Source organism: Thamnophis sirtalis, unplaced genomic scaffold (assembly GCF_051295495.1).
Source record: "Thamnophis sirtalis isolate CommonGarterSnake01/CBP01778 unplaced genomic scaffold, rThaSir2_p1.2 scaffold_9, whole genome shotgun sequence".
Classification (NCBI taxonomy): Eukaryota; Metazoa; Chordata; class Lepidosauria; order Squamata; family Natricidae; genus Thamnophis; species Thamnophis sirtalis.
The window spans coordinates 637,243-657,837 of record NW_028261389.1 but is presented as its reverse complement, the minus strand read 5'-3'; the positions used below and the strand labels follow the sequence as shown (position 1 = coordinate 657,837).

Here is a 20,595-nt window from a genome sequence, read left to right as displayed (position 1 = left end):
CCCCTTTTCACCATCCTGTTCTCCAAAGCGCCTGAAGGATGGAAACTCATCAAGGAGAGAAGCAACTTAGAACTAAGGTGGAATTTTCTGATAGTGAGAACAATTAACCAGTGGAACAGCCGGCCTCCGGAGGTTGTGGGGGATCCACCATTGGAGGATTTTAAGAGGAGATTGAATGGTCATTTGTCTGAAATGGTATAGGATTTCCTGCCTGAGCAGGGGGCTGGACTAGAAGACCTCCAAGGTCCCTTCCAACTCTGTTCTTCTGTAATTCTGTAAATCTAAACACAAGAGTGATAGGATTTCATGGTGAAAGAGAGAATCGGTGATGAAATACCTAGATGATCAACCCAAAGGTGCTTTTCCAAAAGACAACTGGATTTTTCTTAGGTTTTTTCCCCCCTTGAAGACATTTCACTTCTCGTCCAAGAAGCTTCTTCAGTTCAGAAATGAAGTCTAGAAAGAAAAATGAGAAAGTCCAGTTGCCTCTTGAAAAAGCACCTTTGGGGACAACCATGACTTGGATGACTGAGATTCTCCCTAAATAACTCCGAGCCATTTGCCTGGAGTGGGATAGGGTTTCCTGCCTGAGCAAGGGGTTGGACTAGAAGACCTCTGAGGTCCCTTCCAGCTGTGTTATCCAGTATTCCTCTGCAAGAATTTGCAGGCTACCCCTCCGTGCATCTGGGGCAAATCCGTTTGTCACAGCCACCATCTTGAGGGCACTTTCCGCTTAGAGAAATCTGCAGCTCTCCAGAATTACAGCCCGGGATGGCTTTCCTTTCAAGACTAAATGGGATTTCCTGCAATCCTGTTAAAGCATTGTGGTTTTCGTGCTCAGCAAAACTAATTCCTGCAAAGCATGATTACACCCCGCACCGACATCTATTCACACACGGAAGCTTTTCTCTGATCTACAGAAGCCGGCTAGGTTGGGGTTGGTTTTTTTAAAAGTTCTTTTCTTTCGAGTTTTCATTCACCGATCTCAGGTGCTGCGGGATATTTCCTAGAATCCTTCCCAGTTGGGGATCAGTGGGATCAAAACGAATCCCGCAACAACTCGTCCTTCGCGTTTTTAAAGAGTTTCTTTCTGCTTGAAAAGGAAGGGGAAAGGGACCCCATGGAAGGATGGTCTGTCTTGAGTCCTGGAGTCAAACACCTCCAGGAAAGCTTCCTGCCTCCTCTAAGGAGGTCCTCATTTTCCAACCTCTCCTCCAGACCAAAGTTTCTGAGGTAATAGCAATAGCAATAGCAGTAGACTTATATACCGCTTCATAGGGCTTTCAGGCCTCTCTAAGCGGTTTACAGAGAGTCAGCATATTGCCCCCAACAATCCGGGTCCTCATTTTACCCACCTCGGAAGGATGGAAGGATGAGTCAACCCTGAGCCGGTGAGATTTGAACCGCTGAACTGCTGATCTAGCAGTAGCCTGCAGTGCTGCATTTAACCACTGCGCCACCTTGGCTCTTGACCTTCATATCAAGGGCATCTTAACCTGCTTAATTTGGGGATGGAGGAATCAACCCCCAAAGCTGCCAAATGGGGGGGGGTTGAACCCTCTCAACCTTTACTGAATGGGTTGGAGAAACCGGCTCTTCTGGGGGAAGAAGAACTTCCCAAGAACAAGTGAGCTTCCTGAAAGCTTGCGGGATTTCCCCCCCAGCGTTCAGGTATGGTTTGGGCAGGAGAACTTTCCATCCAGATGAAATAAGGCAGGGGTTAGGGTTAGGGTTAGGCTGGCCAGCTGGGGGATTCTGGGACTTGAAGTCCACACAGGCCTTAAAGTTGCCAAGGTTGGACACTCCTGATTTCTTTTCTGATGCTGCTTGAAGGGGCCACACCAACCTCGCCCTTAACCTGCCCCTTTCCTCTTGATTCCCCACCTTGAGGGTTTTTATGCTGGGCCCGCAGCCCCCCCCCCCCGGAAGTACAAACCAAGTGATGGTGAGACCCCTCATCTGCCCTTGGATGTTGGCCTCTTGAGGCCTTGAAGGAAGCCCAGAATGGTTGAGGGCCCCATCGGCCCTCCAGGGCAGAACGAACCCTGGGAGAGGACAGGCAGCAAGTGTACCAGGCTCCCTCAAACTGTCAATGGTGCAGACTTGATCCTTTGGCCATTGCTTCTCCTTCCTCCCTTCTGTTTCTTCTTCACCTAGAAGTACGATTTGGTTTCTGGAAGCCCTGCAAGGTCGGACTCACTGTGTCCTGGATGTCCATCTGGACTCAGGAGTCCCGAAAGAGGTTTTCATGGTCTGTCAGTGGCCCCTTTTCAATGTAATGGTCAAGCCAGCAGTTGGACTCTCCAGTCCACATTGCGTCTCCTCACCTGATCTGGGCAAATGTCTCCCGGACGCTGATTTGGAGGTCCACAGCCTTGTCCCTCTCTCTCTCCCCCTCTCTCTCTCTCTCCCCCTCTCTCTCTCTCTCTCCCTCCCTCCCTCCCTCCCTCTCTCTCTCTCTCTCTCTCTCTTGTCGTGGTCGACGTGTCTTGCTGCTGCGTCCCGTTTTCTCCATTTCTGTTTGAAGGCCTCTGTGTGTCTCGTCTCTGTTCTCCTGCTGCAAATGTTCCTCCTTCTGTTTCTCTCTGAGGGAGCCAATCTGGAGCTGCTGCCAAATTTCTTTACTCCTCACCTTCCCTCCTATTTATTTGGGGTATGAAGCGGGCAGACGTTGTTCTTGTGATGCTTTTAGAAAATGCTCTTTTTATATCGAAGGTTGGTCCTCTTCCCAAGCAGCTGCACCTTGCAAAGGGGGGTGAGAGCAGCTAGGACTTCATCTCCTCCTTCCCCTATTTCTCTCTTTCCTCCTCCTCCTCCTCCTCCTCCTCCTCCTCCTCCTCCTCCTCCTCCTCCTCCTCCTCCTCCTCCTCCTCCTCCTCCTCCTCCCATCCTGACGCTGCCCATGGAGGGTGGAGATCTGCTTCTCTCCTTTTGATGCTCTGGGTCTGTCAGGCTGCCCTTCACGAGACTTGGAGGGAGCTTGGCCCCACTTTGGCCTTCAGGGGTTACGGCAAACACGTAAGCAGGCCATTTCGGGGAAAGGCAGTGGGAAGGTTGTCCCTGTCTGATCCATTGAGGGCCTTCCAGCAGATCTCATAAAGTAGTATTATGGTTGGTTGCACGGTCAGCCAGATGTTCAGACCGGAGTTGGCATTTTTATCCGCCTGTCCGGTCCTTCCCAAGGATCTGGGATAGCCAGATGTGGAGGTTTTGGGGTGCTAGGGGTGAAGTCACAGGATGTGGGCTATTTTGAGCGAAGTTGCCTTTTGCAATTGACGGGGGGGTGGATTTGTCAATGCCGATGGTGTTGAAGTGGTGCTCCAGAGGTTTCGGGGTTGCACCCAAGGGGTTGCCTGTGACTATTGGGGCTGCCTCTGCTTTCTCCCCCACCCCCCCAATTGTTCTATTTCCGTTTGCGGGTCTTTGTGATCTTCTGCAGTTCTTTCCCTTCTCTTCGGCTGCCTCCCAGGATCACCACCTCCACTAGGCACACCTTTTTGTCTTTGCTGGGGACAATTGTTAAATCTGGTGTGTTGTGTGGCAGGTGCTTGTCTGTTTCCATCCTAAAGTCTTCAGTTTCTGTCACTTTCTCTGTTTCATGCTCCCACCAGTCCTTGCTTGCAGGCAAATGGTATTTCTTGCAGATCTTCCAGTGCACCATTGTCGTTACTTTCTCACACCGTTGCTTGTAGTCAGTCTGGGCGATCTTCTGGCAGCCAACATGCCAGGAAGTCCCCTGTTTCTGCAGCTTCTTTCATCGGCAGCCCTTATTGTCTGTTGCTCTCTTCTCAGTCCTGGCTTGGTGTGCATTTTTCCTTAAGGCTGAGTCTTGTGCAGCCAGGATTAGTCTCACTGCCTCTCCTGCTGTGTCTTTTTTTAATGTATCAGCCTTCCCGTGTCTTGTTTCCGTTCTTCATTAGTCTTCCTTGCAGGCCAATTTGGTCTCTCCAGTACTCAGTAGGCCTTCGAACAGAGGCTGAGACCTTACCAGGACCATTTGCCTGGAATAATATAGGGTCTCCTGCTTGAGCAGGGGGTTGGACTAGAAGACCTCCGAGGTCCCTTCTGATTGTGTTATTCTGCTGTGTTCATTCTAGAGCTAAGGGCAAGCTAAAATAATCCCTCTGAGCATTGGATGGGGGGCTGGTCTTGTGGCAAACAAGGGCCCCATTCCTCATATTTATTCCACTTGATTTTTTTTTTCAGTTTCATATATACATTCACAATTATATGATCTCATAACTGTTATTAATAATATGTATTTATAACAATTTTTCCCTACTGTTGACAATATACTTGAAGATTGCTTTTTTAACATCCCATAGATCCATCTTATCTTACAACGGTCCTACTTCTTCTTCCCTCCCTCCCTCTTTCCTTCCCTCGTTTCTTCCCCTTCCCTCCTTCTCTCCTTCCCTCCTTCCTTCCCTCCTTCTTTCCTTCCCTCCTTTCTTTTCTCCTTCTCTCCTTCCTTTCCCCCTTCCTTCTCTCCTACATTCCCTCCTTTCTTCTCTCCTTCTCTCCTTCCTTCCCTCCTTCCTTCCCTCCTTTCTTCCCTCCCTCCTTCCCTCCCTCCTTCCTACCCCCTTTCTTCTCTTTCTTCTCTCCTTCCTTCCTTCCTCCTCTCCTTTCCCTTCTCTCCTTCCCCTTCCTCCCCTTTACCCTTCCCCTCTTCTTCCCATTCCTCCCCTCTTTCCTACTCTTACATTCCCTCCCATTCTTCCTCTGCCTTTCCCTTTCTCCTATTCCTCTCCTTTCTCCTCTCCTTCCTATCTTCCCTTCTACTCCTCCCTCCATCCACTCTATCCGTTGTTGTGTTTACATATTCTCCTCTTCAGGGGATGTCCTGGTTCTCTCTCTCTCTCTCTTTTTTTTATTCCACTTGATTTTCACTGGATCTCTAGCACAAAGGCTTCTGAGAATCTATCAGTGCCCATTCAGTGAAATGTCAGCGCATGCATCAAAATGTCAGGGCGTGGGTTTGCTCGCAGTGGTACGCCAGCCTCACATATGGCCGGTCCTAAGCCGTGTTTACTCAGGGGCCGGCCACCTCTGCGCCAATCCGGTCTTCAGCCAACAGGCCGTTTTCCGCTGGGGTGGATGCGGGGTGATGCCTTCAGACAGCCGGTTATTCTGATGATTGTTTCCATTTACATCCCACCTTCCTGCCCAGATGGCACCGAGTAAAGTTGGGTGGGAATGAAAATATTTTTCTTCACACAAGGCAGAATAACCCCAATATGTCTGAGGTGTTTAGGTACATTGAGGAATGTTTACAAATGAGCTGGGGCTGCATCCTCTCTCCCCTTCTTCCTTCCGCTTCTGGGCAAAATATACACGAAGTGGGGGCTGCATTGGGAGAAGGTGTGCCAGGGCTCTTGACCTGCCTGGGAATGAACCGGGTTAAAAGCTCATTGCCAAAACTGGACACCTTGGCCACGTTGGATCAGGGCTCTGCCCCTCTGCCCCCCCCCCAGGACCTCTGGAGGCCAGCTGTTCCACTGGTTAATTGTCCTCACTATTAGGAAGTTTCTCCTTAGTTCCAGGTGGCTTCTCTCCTTGATTAGTTTCCACCTGTTGATTCTTCCTCTGCCTTCAGGGGCTTTGGAGAAGAGGTTGACCCCTCTTCTTTGGGGCAGCCCCTCAAATATTGGAATACCACCATCATGCCCCCCCTAGTGCTTCTCATCATTAAACGCCCAATTCCTGCAACCGTTCTTTGCCTGTTTTAACCTCCCGTCCCCTAATCCTCTTTGTTGCTCTTCTCTTCCTGGAGCAGTGTTTCTCAACCTTGGCAACTTGAAGATGGGGAAGTGTCTAGGACAGTGTTTCTCAACCTTGGCAACTTGAAGATGGGGAAGTGTCTAGGACAGTGTTTCTCAACCTTGGCAACTTGAAGATGTCCGGACTTCAACTCCCAGAATTCCCCAGCCAGCGAATGCTGGCTGGGGAATTCTGGGAGTTGTAGTCCGGACATCTTCAAGTTGCCAAGGTTGAGAAACACTGTCCTAGAGTCTCCGCATCTTCTTCTGGCTAACAAAACTGGGTGCAGAATTCCAAGTGTGGCCTCCCCAAGGCCTTAGAAAGTGTCACAACCTCTTTGTTATGTCTTGGCCAGACCTCATTCGGAATATTGATAGTGGAGGAGAGATAGTAGGACTTCCAGATAACGGGGGGAAAGTAGGGTATGAAAATGGCCCAGCTGATCAAGGAGGGGGGGGGACTAAGTGAGAGCTTGTTTGAGGGTGTCTCCCCACATTTCCCCCCTGTCAATCCCCCTCCCCCCCTTTTCCTCCTCTTCTGTAGAGGCGATGAGTGTTCTCAGCTAGCAAGCCTCTGCATTATTCATTTCCATCTCGAATTCAGAGTTTGCTCTCGCTCTCTCTCTTGCTGCTCCAAGCTTTCAATCTATAGATCTCTCTCTCTCGCTCTGAGTCTCTTTGATAAAGCAGAAACCAGGCTTCAGGAGAGGTGTAATTTTCTTGCTGGGCATACATCAATCCTAAATATCAGAAAAAGGGCCCAGTTTCCAGTCCTCGCTTGGCACAGGGAGAGGAGCGATTTCTCAGGGAAGGTGTAAAGAGAAAGGGGGGGCGTTTATTTATTATTATTTTTTTAGGGATTTCATGGCCAATGCCAACAGATGGAATTGCATCCCATTAGCAATCGCCAGCCAGAGCAAACCCTCCATAAGATGGAAGGATCCTTGAACCAGAATAATGGAGCAGAATAGACAGAATCGGAAGGGACTGTTCAGACCCAGCTCCCCAAACACGAGAAACCCTTGTTGAAGCAACGGTTCCTTTATGAGGAGCACCCGCAGCCCTGGCAAAGCCTTTCTCTTTCTCACACAGCAGAATAGAATAGAATAGAATAGAATAGAATAGAATAGAATAGAATAGAATAGAATAGAATAGAATAGAATAGAATTTTATTATTTGTATGCCGCCCTTCTCCGGGAGGACTCAGGGCGGCGAACAATTCAAAAGGGGAAAAAGGGGAACATAAAAGACAAAATACAAATAATAAAAGTAGACAACAGTCACACAACCATACATGTCGAGAGGGGAGGGAACTCATCACCCCCAGACCTGCCGGCAAAGCCAGGTTTTGACGGCTTTTCGGAAGGCCTGGAGAGAGGTGAGGGTCCGAATCCCTGCGGGGAGTTCGTTCCAGAGGGCCGGAGCTGCCACAGAGAAGGCCCTCCCCCGGGTAGTAGCCAGGTGGCATTGGCTGGTAGATGGCACCCGGAGGAGGCCAACCCTGTGAGATCTGATGGGTCTTTGGGAGGTAATTGGCAGCAGGCGGTCTCTCAAGTACCCAGGTCCAATACCATGAAGGGCTAACAAGCCCCTCTGGCAAGGAGATGAATAGTTACCTGCCACGTCTGGTCATCTCTGGCCTTTGATCCCCAGAGCTTTGCTAGCAGCGGTGGCTCTTCCGTCCCAAGGACCGGCCCATAGATTTCCACTGCTCTCCTCTCCTCTGCATTCTGTGCATCCACACGTCAGGCACTGGGCTCGGCTGTTCCTCCTCTTCCTCATCAGCCACCTATGACTCTCCAGTCCCTTCTTAAAAACCTCCAGGGTTGGAGGCTCCACCACTTCTGAAGGCAAGCCGTTCCAATAGTTAATTGTTCTTCCTGTCAGGAAATTTCAGGGCAAACTCCAGGGGTCGCCCCCTATAAAGAACATCGCAGCAATCCAGACGGGAGTCCATCTGGCTCCACAGAAGCTTCGGAGTTTCTGGATTTTGTCTTCTGGAGAGAGGGGGGACATGGAGAGAGAGTCTCGTGCTCCCCCAAATTAGCTGCTTGGTTCCTGGGAGTGTACCCCCAGCCCCCTCCCCAAATAATGACACATATCCACTTCCCTCTGAGACAGGCAGCAAAACCCCTTCGGGGTCCGGGCGCAAAGTTGTAGCCTCTCACAAACCCTTTTGTGTCTGTGTGTGCAGGGCACGTGGCCTTTGCTTTTCAATCAACGTTGTTAATTATATCCTATCTGAGGGTTTTATATTCCTTTCAAGCCGCCTTGAGTCGCCACGCAGGAAGAGAGGCGGCAACAAAAATGTCCTAAAATAATAAATAAATCAAATTGGGAGCTGGATTTCTGGGGCTGAGCCAGGGGGTCGTTTTGTCCGTTGTGCCTGATTTTAAGACATTAATTTTTTTTGGCCTCAGTTGTCAGTGACGCACTGCAGTTGCTGAGTGAATCCATCTTCCCCCCTTGACTCTGGGGGTTGGAAAGCCCGTTGGGAAAGTCATGGTGGTGGTGGTGGTGATGATGATGATGATGATGATGATAATGATGATGGTGATGATGATGTTGCAACCATCATTTTATTTATTTTTCGCATTTTTGAACCACTTGCCTCCTTCGGAGAGGGATTCTGGGCAGCCTACGAATAAACCAGTGTTTCTCAACCTTGGCCACTTGAAGATGTCCGGACTTCAACTCCCAGAATTCCCCAGCCAGCATTCGCTGGCTGGGGGATTCTGGGAGTTGAAGTCCGGACATCTTCAAGTGGCCAAGGTTGAGAAACACTGGAATAAAAGTTGTCATGTAGAAACTGTATATGGAACCTGAAATCACATTGTGACCGGCTGTAAGCTGAGACCATCCACACGACTCCCGTGCCTGACCTCTTTTTCCCTTCCTCACGTAAAGAAGAAGGCTGAGCTTCGGTGGTTAGATGGGCCAGAGGTTGGTGCAGGTAGTCCTCAACTTACAACCACAACTTCCATTACTAAATGAGATATTTGCCAAGTGAGTTTCGCCCCCATTTATGGCCTTTCTTGCCACAATTGTTAATTTAGTCATATGGTTAGCAATAGCCATAGCAGTTAGACTTATATAGCGCTTCATAGGGCTTTCAGCCCTCTCTAAGTGGTTTACAGAGTCAGCATATCGCCCCCAACAACAATCTGGGTCCTCATTTTACCCACCTCGGAAGGATGGAAGGCAGACTCAACCTTGAGCCTGGTGAGATTTGAACCGCCAAACTGCAGCTAACAGTCAGCTGAAGTGGCCTGCAGTGCTGCACCCTAACCACTGCGCCACCTCGGCTCTAGATAGATAGTTAAGAGATATGGATGGATGGATGGATGGATGGATGGATGGATGGATGGATGGACAGACAGACAGACAGATGATTGATAGATAGATAGATGATAGATAGATAGATAGATAGATAGATAGATAGATAGATAGATAGATAGATAGATAGATAGATAGATAGATAGAAATAGCAGTTAGACTTATATACCGCTTCCTAGGGCTCTCAGCCCTCTCTAAGCGGTTTACCGAGTCAGCATATCACCCCCAACAACAATCCGGGTCCTCATTTCACCCACTTCGGAAGGAGGGAAGGCTGAGTCAACCTTGAGCCGGTGAGATTTGAACCGCTGAACTGCAGATAGCAGTCAGCTGAAGTGGCCTGCAGTACTGCACTCCTAACGACTGTGCCACCTCGGCTCGTCAGGATAACGAGGTTATCCTGACGGTTGTTAGAGGAATCCGGCTCCCCCATTGACCAAAGGCCCCAGGACACAGCAGCCATCATAGATGCCAACCCCTTGCCAAGTGTCCGAAGTTTGACCTGGTGACCAGGGGGGGTGTTGCAAAGGTCATAACTGCACAAAACGGCCATCAGTCCCCATTTCCCGGGGGCCCTCGTAGCTTTGGACTGTGGCGGATGGAGGCCTCCCATGTCTGAATACGGGTCTTTTTAACCTTCGTATTTTAGGGTGGGAAATGTGAATCCATCCTGCAGATCCACCTGCTCTGTGCCAGGTGCCAAGCGAACGTAGATGAGATGCCAATGGGCAGGGCCCACTCCAGCTGGGCTGTGACCCCCCCCCTCCCTGCCTGGATGGCTTCTGACAACCCCCCCCCTTTTTTTGCCTGTCTCCCTCCCTCCACAGAAGTGTCTGCGGCTGAACCCCGATGTCCCCATCTGGACCTCCAAGCAGCGCATCCTTTGCACCCTGAACCACAGCCTGAAGGACGTCCTCAACTATGGCCTCTTCCAGCCGGCCTTCAACGGCCGGGCGGGGAAGTTCCTGGACGAAGAGCGGCTGCTGAGGGAGTACCCCCTCAACCCGGACACCCCCGTCCCTTACCTGGAGGTACTTGGGGGCTCCTTCGGGGGGGGGCTCCCCCCACTCCAACAGGCCGCTTCTCCTGGGCTCAGCAGCTCTGCGGTGCTTCGAGAGAGGGGGGCTTAGAAAAGGGGGCCTTGCTGGTAGAGGGGTGGGGTCTGAGGGGTCCATTGCTGGGAGACCGGAGGGGAGACCCTCCCACTCAACGCAAAGCCCAGGGAACCGGCCTGGCAAGCAGAGACGGAGGGGTGGGGTCCTTGGTCCTCTCTGAGCTTGGTGGGTGTCTTGCAGACATTTCATGACCCAAGCTAGGTAACATCATCAGGGCAAGGAGGAGGAGGATTAGGAGCGTGGGGTCCTTGGTGCTCTCTGAACTTGGTTCTTTTCATGCAGACATTTCATGGCCCATCTAGGTAACATCATCAGGTTTAGAAGGAAGAGGGATTTGCAGAAGGGAGGAGGAGGAGGAGGAGGTGGAAGAGGAGACTACGAGATCCATCCTTGGTGCTCTCTGAGCTTGATTGATCTTGTCAACATCCCTTAGTGCCAGGGATCGCAATGCAAGGAACCCCCCCCCCTCCAGCTCAGGGAGCCCCAAAGACTCCTCACTCCAACCCTCAGCTACACATATTCTCCTTTAAAGTTGGGGCCGTCCTGAGGCCGAGTTCTTCCCCAACCTCTGGAAGATTCTGCAGGGCTCACCGCCCTCCCCCTCCCCCAGCCCATCTGCCCAGACCGCTCAGGGGTCAGAAAGCCCGCAGGAATCCCAGGCTGGGGGGTGGGAACAGGGCTGGGGGGCTCCTGCAGCCGGGGGTGAGGCAGCTGCCCACACAGCCTCCCCTGAGCCGAGCGAGGTCCGCTTGGGCCGCCCAGGGGAGCCAGGCCTCTGTCGCGAGGGAAGAAACCGGTTCAGCTATCCAAGCAGGGCAGATCTCCTGGCCAGAGGGTCTTCTTCCCGATCCCTTGTTTGGGAGGGGTGGGCTACAAATGGAACTGCACCGATTGACACTCGCACCCCCTGGATGCTGTGGGGCCTGGGGGCTCCCGTTAATTCTCCTGCGGGCATCCAGCGGCTGTTAAACGCCCATCTTCAAAGCAGGATTGGCACTGAGCACCCGCAGGGCTGTGTGGTGCGTTGCCCAGTCACAAATCTTGTTGCCAAGGACCGTAAGGGGCTGCCGATCGTGAAGCCCCGAATCGCCCGTTTCTTCTCAGATTGCCGGCGCTCAAAGCCTCCCCTGCCCGGTGGGGCCCTTCGGTCCTGCTGCGAAAGAGCCATTGAGGGAGGGAGCCCCCAGCAGGGAAGGCTGGGCCTGGGAGCGGAGGGCCTGGGAAGGAGCCCTCGGACGCCTCCACCCCTCTTCTGCTCCAGCCGCCTTCTGGGACCCTGCCGGGGTCTGTGGGTCAGGGGGGTCTTGTGTCTCATTTGCACGCGGGAGATCTAAAATCTCGCTTTGCCAGCTGAGCTACCGGAAGTACATTCTGCAAATTACCTTCCGCGGGTTTGCAAGAACACCCAGGAGAGGCAGGGAACGGCTCCACGTGCCACGATCAAGATTTGAACATATGTGCCTCCCCAAAGGTCCCTCCCCCCCCCCCCGACAGTCCTACCTGGGCTTATTTTGCTTTATTTCTCTCGTTTACATATTGTCCTCCTCCCAGATTTTTCCCCTGAGAGTTGCACGTCCTAAAATAGGACAAATATTATGTAATTGTAATAGCAGTTTCCAAACTAAGCTGCCGAGGGGCCCAGGAGGTGACTGGAGGAGAACCAGGCTCTTCTGGGTCAATAAAGCCAGAAGGTCTATTGGGATCCAATATGCCCCCCCCCCAACTCCCCAGTTGCAAAGTCTCCTCGGCTGTTAATTGTTGCTTCCGTGGAGGAGCACATCAGAGAGGGAGGGAGGAAGGGAGGAAATGGATGATAGGCAGGTAGATAGCTGATAGATTTATTTTATTGGTTTATTAAATTTATATTCTAGCTATCTTGTTGTCACGCAATTCTGGGAGAGAGAGCAAGAGGAGAGATGATGATGATGGTGGTGATGATGATGATAGGATAAAGAGATGGAAGATAGAGGGAGGGAGGGAGGGAGATGAGAGGGGGGGCGGGAGAGAGGGATGAGAATGGATGGATGGAGATAGAGACAGACAGACATTCAGACAGACTGGCTGAGGAATGAGAAATTCTGGCTCAGGAATTCTGGGAGTTGAAGTCCAGGGGTCTTAAAGGGTCCCTAGTTGCCCACCTTGGCCAAAGGGGCACCACAGCTTGGAGTCCCGTGTCCTTAAAAACAGCCCTGTTGATCAGCTGTGCTTTACCAGCTGCAGCCCTGACCTTCCCATGGCCTTGAGAAGGGGAAGTCCGTGGGGGAGCCAGCAGTGGGGCGGGGGGGGGGAGCTGCAGGCCACGTCTGCAGCTGGCCTGGGACGGTGTGATTGATTGAATCCGTGGGTCAGCGGGCAGCAGGCCCAAATCTCTGGAAGCTGCAGAAGAGCAGACGGCCAGAAGAAGAGGGGAGCGGAGGGCCCAATCGATGGAGGGTTGACCAATGCTCCTTCCTCCCTTTGCTCCCCTCTCCAGTTCCGATACAAGAGGCGCGTCTATTCCCAGCCCCTGTTGGACGACAAGCAGTTCGCCAAGCTGCACACGAAGGTAAGCCATCGCCTTGGGGAGGGGGAGTCAGGGGGCCATTTCACAGCTCAGACTCCAGAGGGGGCTGCATGCTTGGCCTTCCCCCCACTGGCCGGGGCCAGGAGGACGCTGGGCTGGGCTGGGCTGGGCTGGGCATGAGGGGGTCCTCCCACTGAAGGGAGCCCCATTTCCAGGGGCAAAAGAGAAGCGATCTCCAGGGGCCTCCAGGTCCTCTCTCTGGTCCACCTTCCCTTGCGGGCACCTTGTGTTACAACACAGAAGCAGAAGAGTCGGGTTCCAATTGAGGTCTTCTAGTCCAGCCCCTTCTCCATGGCAGGGGATCCTGTATCATTCAGGGAAATGCCTGCCGGTCTCTTCTTCAAAACCTCCAGTGATGGGAGCACCCACGACTTCTGGTGGCAAGTCGTTCCGCTGGTTCCTCGCCTCCCTGTCAGCTGCTGAGCGAGCTCTTCTTCTTGGGGAAGGCCGGTGGGAGGGGGCCAAGCCGCCTTGGCTTAACCGGGGCTCCTGTCGTCGTTTCCCTCCTTTGAGAGGCAGGACTGGCAACTTTTCACCCAAGCCGGAGGTTGTGATTGCTGCTGGGCAGAGAGGCCAAGATGGCAGGTGCCAAGGCAGCCAGGGATCTCCCTGGTGGGGGGGCTCGACGGTTGGCAGCCCTTTTCAAAATGCCCCCCCCTCTTGGAGGATGCAGGTGGGCAACGCCTCCTGAGGCCGATGCCACCCAGCAAGTCGGAATTTGATTTCCACTTGCCCCCCGAGGCTGGCACCAGTAGCAGAAACGGTCAGGGAGAGTCCTGCTGACTCAACCGCTGGCAACGCTGGTGGAGGAGAGGCATTCGGGGGCTCCCTCGTCCTGCCCCCCCTCTTTCCGTCTTCCCTCCCGAGAGACCCCACGGAAAAGGGTAAGGCCAGGTTGAGTTGCCCTTGGCCAGGCAGGTACTTGGGGCTTGAAGTGGGACTGTTGATCCAACTGGAGATGGGAATTGGGCAGCAGGAGCCTTGGGCTCCCCCCCCCCTTCCCCTGGGAGCCCAGATTCTGCCCAAGTGCTGCTCCCTGCCCCACTGCAAGGGATGGGGGGCCTGAGAAGGAGACTGAGGGCCTCGGGGAAGGCGGGGCCCTTAAAGCTCCTCAGGCCCCCCAGAGGGACCTTTGTTTTTGAAGTCAAGCCAGTGTTCTGGTTTTTCTCTGAAGGCCTTTCACTCCGACTTCAGAAGGGAAGAAGGTCTGATGGGTGAGAAGCGGAGGAAAGGCAGGAAGTCCAGTTGGCCTTTGGGGCCAGCAGGGCCTGGACGACGGAGAGTTTCCCTGGGCCCTCCTGGAGCCTTTGTGGTGCAGCCGAGGGACCTGGGGGCTTCCCCGGGCTCCTCCCCAGGCAGCCCCTGCTTTGGCTTGGAGGTTGCAACTGCAGAAACGGCCAGGGGGAGAAACAGGCTCCCAGGACGTCCCAGGAGGCATCGCCAGGCAGTCGGGCAAGGCGGCCTCTGCCAGACCCTCCGCCCAGATATGCCAACTGGGAGCCTTTCGGAGAGACGATTCAGCTCCGTTTATTAGAGCAGCTTATTAAAGAGACCTTCGTATCGATTTTGAACCAGGCTTTGGGTTGGCTTTCCACAAAGGGGTTGCTCTGTGTGTGTGTTTGTGTGTGCAATTATCACAAGCATGTTTTTTTTCTTTCCAGTCGGGTTGCATTTGGGGCTTTTTAGGTACAGAAATCTTTGTGGCCTAAACTCCGGTTGATCCACGCAGTGAATTTCTGTCTCTGGCGAGACTTTACTTATTTCACCCTGGAACGAGAGGTTGAGTTCGACCTCTGTTTTGGGATGTGGTTGTAAGACAAATCAATTAATGAGCCACCCTCTGCCTCCCACCTGCCCAGCAGAGAGAAACGGGGGAGGGGGCCCCTCCATTAGGCCTGCAGCAAAGGCTCAGCACTGGGGGGGTGCAGAGCACTGGGGGGGGAGCCCCTCTTTTGAGCCTTCATCTTGCCCTGAGTGGACTTACATAGCAATAGCAATAGCAGTCAGACTTATATACCGCTTCATAGGGCTTTCAGCCCTCTCTAAGCGGTTTACAGAGTCAGCATATCCCCTGCAAACCCCTCCCTCGCCTGGGTCTATTGGGGGCGAGGGGGTGAGGTGTGCTAGCCTGGACTCCTGTTGACAGTGGGAAATAACAGGGTATGAGGCCATCGAAGCATAATATCGACTCTGGCTTTGCATACAGGAGCAGCGCATTGTGCCTCTGGCTCCTTTGGGGTCTGGAGTGGCGGGGGGACGTGGGGCAGCAGGAGCCAAAGCGAACCAGGCACCAAGCGCCCTCCCTCCAGGGGCCTCCTGCAGCCCAGGGAGACCTTGGAGGAGGTGCAGAGAAGAGCAGCCGAGACGATGGAAGACCTGGAGGTTAAAACAAAGGAAGAACGGTTGCAGGATTTGGGTTTGGCGAGTCTGGAGAAAAGAAGGACTTGTGGGTGGGGGGAACATGGTAGGAATCTTCCAGTATTTGAGGGGCTGCCCCAGAGAAGAGGGGGTGAATTTATTTCCCAAAGCACCGGAGATCAAGACAAGAAGCAACGGGTGGAAACTCATCGAGGGGAGACTCAACCTTCAGCTAAGGAGAAACTTCCTTCACAGTGAGGACAATCAACCAGTGGGACAGAATTGTGGGTCTTTCGTCCCTGGAGGTTTTTATGGAGCATCTGCACAGCCGGTTGTCTGAAAGGGTAGAGGGCCTCTCGCTTGAGCAGGGGGCTGGACTAGAGGACCTCCAAGGCCCTTTCCAGCTCTATGAGGACTGATTGCAGCCCATGGGAGGGAAGGATGCTGCGGTTGATCCCCCCACCCTTCTTGCTGACTCTGGGTCCACACCCCAAATCCTTCCTGGGGGAGCGGGAGGGGCCAGGGAGCCGGCGGACAGCTGGCCAGTGGGGGAAGCCACAGACGGAAGGGGAGGGCGGGTGTGTGTGTGTGTGTAAAGGAAGGGGAGGGGGAGGCTTGCTGGCCAAGTTGGCTCTGGTGGGATTTCTCCCCCAGGGCTGCTCTTTTGCTTGGACAGGATCACGTCATGGAGTGTGTCAGTGTGTGTGTGTGTGTGTGTGTGTGTGTGTGTGTGTGTGTGTGTGTGTGTGTGTGACATCACGAGTGTGTGTTTCTGTCCGAGTTGTGAGTTGTCCGCCCTTTCTGAAGCCCGGGTGGAGAGAGAGTTGGCGGGGGAGAGAAGAGGAAGGACGGGAAGATGGGGGCCCATCTGGGAAGAAAGCAGCACAGGCTGAGGAGTGGGTGGTCCGGCTCCAAAAGCAAGGTACCCCTCCCTCTCCTCCCCCCCCTGGAGCCCCATCCTCACCCAGCTCCCCCCCTACTCCTGCTTTTGGGGGGTGAAGGGGAGCCTCCCCTGCAGAGTTCACGGGACCTGCAGAGCCCAGCCAGGCTGAGCCGTCCCAGCAGCTACAGGGGAGGGGCAGGGCTTGGCGGGAGGGGGGGCTGAGCGGCTGCTGGACGGGCCCTCTGGCCGTTTCTGCTCAGCCTTGAAATGGAGCGTGGGTGGGGGTGGAGGAGTGCAGAAGGGGGGGGGCTGTGTGCTCACTTGGGAGGGGGAGGGGAGGCTGAGGGCCATCCTGCGATTCTGCCCACCCCGGGGAGGGCCTTCTCTGTGGCTGCTCCGGCCCTCTGGAACGATCTCCCCATTGGGATCCGGACCCTCACTGCTCTTCCGGCCTTCCACAAAGCTATTAAGACCTGGCTGTTCCGGCAGGCCTGGGGCTGCTGAACTATCCAGCCCCATTCGAGGTTACGACTGTTGTGACTTTTAAACTGCTGTTTTTATCTTATTTCTGTATCCCCTCCCCTTTTTATTTTGGGTTGTCCTTACTTAGCGACCGCAGCTGGGCTGGCGGCCTTCCTTCCATTTCCCTTTGCTCTGCAGACCTGCAAAGGCCGTGAATGCGAAGGTTGGTCGCAGAGTTCCAGTTTCATCATTGCAGTAATGGTGAACGGTCACTGAATGAGGCGGTCACTGAATGAGGACTGAGATGGGGCCCTGGGCATCTCAGCCCCTTGGCTCCTTTGGGCACGGAGTGCTTTGTGCAAATAGCACAATTGTTTCTGGCGGGTTCAGCCTGTCGTGTGAAGCCGGCCTGAGGAACCGGTTGGCTGCAGGAGGCGTCGCCCGCCCTCGTCTCCAACGGTCTCCGGCAGAAATAGGCCCCTGGGAATGGGTGGAACTACAGTGCCCCTAGTTCCCAGCCAGCGAGGCCCCCGGTGCGACTGGGCTCTGCAGTCCAGAGCTGCTTTGCCCGCCCTCCCTGCCTCCGAGAGGGCAGCCTCTGTGCGTCAGGACATTGATTCAGTGGCCGCGGGCGGAGGGGGATCGATGAGCCCCCCCCCTCCCTTGCTGGCTATCGACTCTCATCGCTGGCTTTGGCGGGAGTCAGGCGGCTCCTCCGTGAAGCCCAAAGACGTCGGCTTCTCCCACCCTCCCCCTGGGCTCTGGGGCTCCGGGCCTTGGCAGCTGGCAAGGGTGGCAGCTTCCTTCCAAGGCTTCGCCTCTGGCTGGCACGGAGCGAGCAATTGGAAGGGGAGGGAGACCTCAGCACCCCTCCCCCCCTCCGCCTTCACTTCTTCCCTTCCCTTTGTCCTTCATTCCTTTCTTTTCTTTCCCCTTTGAGTCGAGGCAGTCAAGGGTTCAACTCTATCCCTCTCTCTTCCCACCCACCCACCCACACGCACACACGCACACAACCTCTTCACCAGCACAGCTGTCTGGCTCATGCACATTGATTGATTGATTGATTGATTTTGATTCATTTGTTCACTCACTCCTTCATCCATTCATTGTTTCAGTGCTGCCCATCTCCCAAAGAAGCTGACTCTGGGATGCTCAGCTCTTGAGGAGATTGGCCCAAAGCATTGAGCCTGGGTTCTCCTCCCCCCCCCCCGCCCCCTGCTATAGATGTGGGGCATTTGCCTCCGTCCGGTTCCTTATGGAAGAGCCGCGAGGGTCAGCCTGACCTTCCGCCGTCCCTCTGGGGCCCTGCGGTACAATTCAGGCCGCCTGAAATTCTGACCTTAACATTATGGGATTCTCCTGCCAAAGAGGGATAGGAGGTTCATTTAGGGCCTCTGTTGATTGGCAGGAGGAAAGGACGCGACCTCCAAGGGCCAGGGCTGGAATGTCCCAAAGCACGTAGGGATTCTTCCCAGCAGGCCACCCCTCTTGCCCCACACCTGAAGACAGACTCTTGCCAGATTGAAGCCTCTCCTCTGGGAACTACTGAGAAGGAGCTGTCTTCGCCCTCTTAGCTCACACTAACCATCTACACTGAGATAATTATTCTGATGGGACACACGCTTTCCCTTCTGGGAATCCGGACTATAGTCCATCAACCTTTCTTCCCTCCCTCCTTCCTTCCTTCCGTCCTTCTTTCCTTCCTCCCCCCTCTTTTTCCTCTCTGTCCCTGTTCCTCCTTCCTTCCCTTCCTCTCTCCCTTTCTTCCCTCCCCTTCCTCTCTCCCTTTCTTCCCTCCCTCCCTCCCCTTCCTCTCTCCCTTTCTTCCCTCTCTCCCTTCCTTCTTTTCTTCCTTCCTTCCCTCCCCCTCTCTTTTTCCTCTCTCTCCCTGTTCCTCCTTCCTTCCACTCTCCCTTCCCTCCCTCCCCTTCCCCCTCCCTCCCTTCCCTCCTTTTTTTCTTTTCTTCCTTCCCTCCCTTCCCTCCCCCTCTCTTTTTCCTCTCTCTCTCTGTTCCTCCTTCCTTCCCTTCCTCTCTCCCTCCTTTCCCTTCCTCCCTTCCCTCTCCTTTTCTTCCCTCCCTTCCCTCCTTTTTTCTTTTCTTCCTTCCTTCCCTCCCTCCCCCCGTCTTCTTCCTCTCTCTCCCTGTTCCTCCTTCCCTTCCTCTCTCCCTCCCTCCCTCCCTTCTTTCCTTCCTTCTTGCGTGCCAAGAGGTGAGTTAGGGATTGATTGATATCTGTGCCTTGTTCTCCCTGGGTTTGATCATCCTTGTAGCTCTGTTGTAGAATTCAAGTGTGCAGCAAACGACAACATGAGGTGGAGGCTGAATTCCTTGGCAACCTTCTGCCTGCCATCGTGTGTAGAAGGGAGAGATGCTCAGAGCCGTTTCTATGGTGGCTGCATTCGGAGCCCGTCCCCAAAGTAGCAAAGTGCAGAACGAACAGGAGGAGGGAACGGGGGGGGGGGCCTGCCTGAATCCCACCCTAGGAATAGCCGGTCTTCGTTCCTGGCCCCTCGTGAAGCTTGGGCCCAGGCGGTGTGGGTGTTCTTGGAGCAGTGGGGATTCTGGAAATGGGCAGCCTGCCCATCGCACAATCTTTTCTCCCCCCCCCCGTGAGAATAGCCAAGTCTCCTGGCCAGAGGGGGAGGGGTGGTCTCTGCTCAGGGGGTTTTCCTCCCACCAGAGCTCTCCCCCTCTTGGCCTTCCTATTTCCAAAAGTACCAGGCTCCCCCTCCACCCAGGAGGAAAGCCAGAGGCTCTTCGGGGCATCCCATGCAGGCCAAGCTCCCTTGTCCAGGCCATCCCCTCCCCAGCCCTCTCTGGCCTGTTGGGAGCAGCCCTGGTAGCAGAGCCCCCTTGCCTCCCCCCGGGGGGGGGGCAGCTCACCCCCTGCTGCTGCTGTTGAGAAGCCCAGTAGGGAGAAGAGCCAGGGGGAGCCCGAGAGTTGTGGGGTCTGCGTGCTCCACAGGGGATGGGCTTCCGGGCCTGTGGGAGGAGGAGAGCAGAAGGAGCTGCCCAGAGAGGGTCTCCTCTCCTCCTCCTCACTCTCACCTGTACAGCTGAAGCCCCCGGAGCCCCCTTCAGAAGGCCTTTCAGCCTTTCAGCCTTCAGCCTGATGGGCGACCCATCGCTCCCTTCCTTCTCGTCCCCCATCACTCCTTGCTAGGGGAAAGAGAGCAGGGAGGCCCTTCGTCTCCCCCAGCGGAGATCCCAGTCAGGGATGCTCTCTTGGCTCAGCCCCTCCCCCCCATCTCGTGCCAGCGAAGGAGTCCTGAGCCCCCCCTCCCCCCCCCGTGGGGTCCCTGTGCTTCTGTGGCTTGGCACCGGCCGGCGTTTCATTTCTGTAATTGCGCGGACGGTCGCTTAATTGAAAGAGATGCCCTGCTCTATTTTTATCTGCTTTTGAAAGGGGAGGATGTGGTGGGGGGGCAGGAACTCCCCTGATCCAGTTGGGTTGAGTGGAAGCCAGAGCACTTTGCTTAATGGGCTGGCGCCTCGGGCGGTTGGGGCTGCCAAGTGGGCTTTTCAGGACCTCGGACAGCTCCCGGGAGCCCCCCCCCCACGGGGAGGGGCAGCCCCTGGCAGGTCACAGCCTGAATCAGTCTTCCCTGGGCTGCACCTGTTGAGCAGCAGGAGCCGAGGGGGCTGCCTTGGGTGGTGCTTGAGGGGTGGAGGATGGTTCTCTGGAAAAGTCCCTTTCTCTGGTTCAGGAGGGAGCATGGATGCAGCCAGGGAAGATGGAGGGGGGGTCTCCACCTCCCTCTCCCCACTCCTTCTTCCCCTAATTCACCCTCCCCCCCCAGCCCCCAAGGCTGCAGGGACCTCCACCTGTTCCTCCCTCTCTCCCACGAAGGCCTTCCGTTCTCCTCCACCATTCCCTTCGCTCTGCCCTCTGCGGAGGCCCTTCTCCTCCCTGGGGGGGGGGGCATCAAAGAGAATGGCCCAAGAGGGGCAGCTGAGCTGCCTTCCCCTCCCCCTCCCAGGCAAGGCTGGCAGAAGGGGCCAGGGCTGAGTGTGCCCCACAGCCCAGGGGCCTCCAAAGGGCCCGGTGCCGTCCTGGCCTGCGAGGGATCTGAAAGGAACCCAACCGCATCTGAAAATGAGCCTCTTGGGGGCC

The 20,595-nt window shown here is 54.7% G+C and overlaps 1 protein-coding gene across 2 annotated transcripts in view; it reads left to right on the top strand.

Moving 5' to 3' along the window:
* SHANK3 (SH3 and multiple ankyrin repeat domains 3) overlaps positions 1 to 20,595 on the top strand; it is a 217,480-nt gene that overhangs the window by 36,827 nt on the left and 160,058 nt on the right. For both annotated transcript variants that reach the window (XM_087722598.1, XM_087722599.1), the window contains exons 2-3: positions 9,926 to 10,129; positions 12,687 to 12,758. In XM_087722598.1, the coding sequence (XP_087578724.1) occupies positions 9,926 to 10,129; positions 12,687 to 12,758 (276 nt within the window). The remainder of the gene's footprint in view (positions 1 to 9,925; positions 10,130 to 12,686; positions 12,759 to 20,595) is intronic.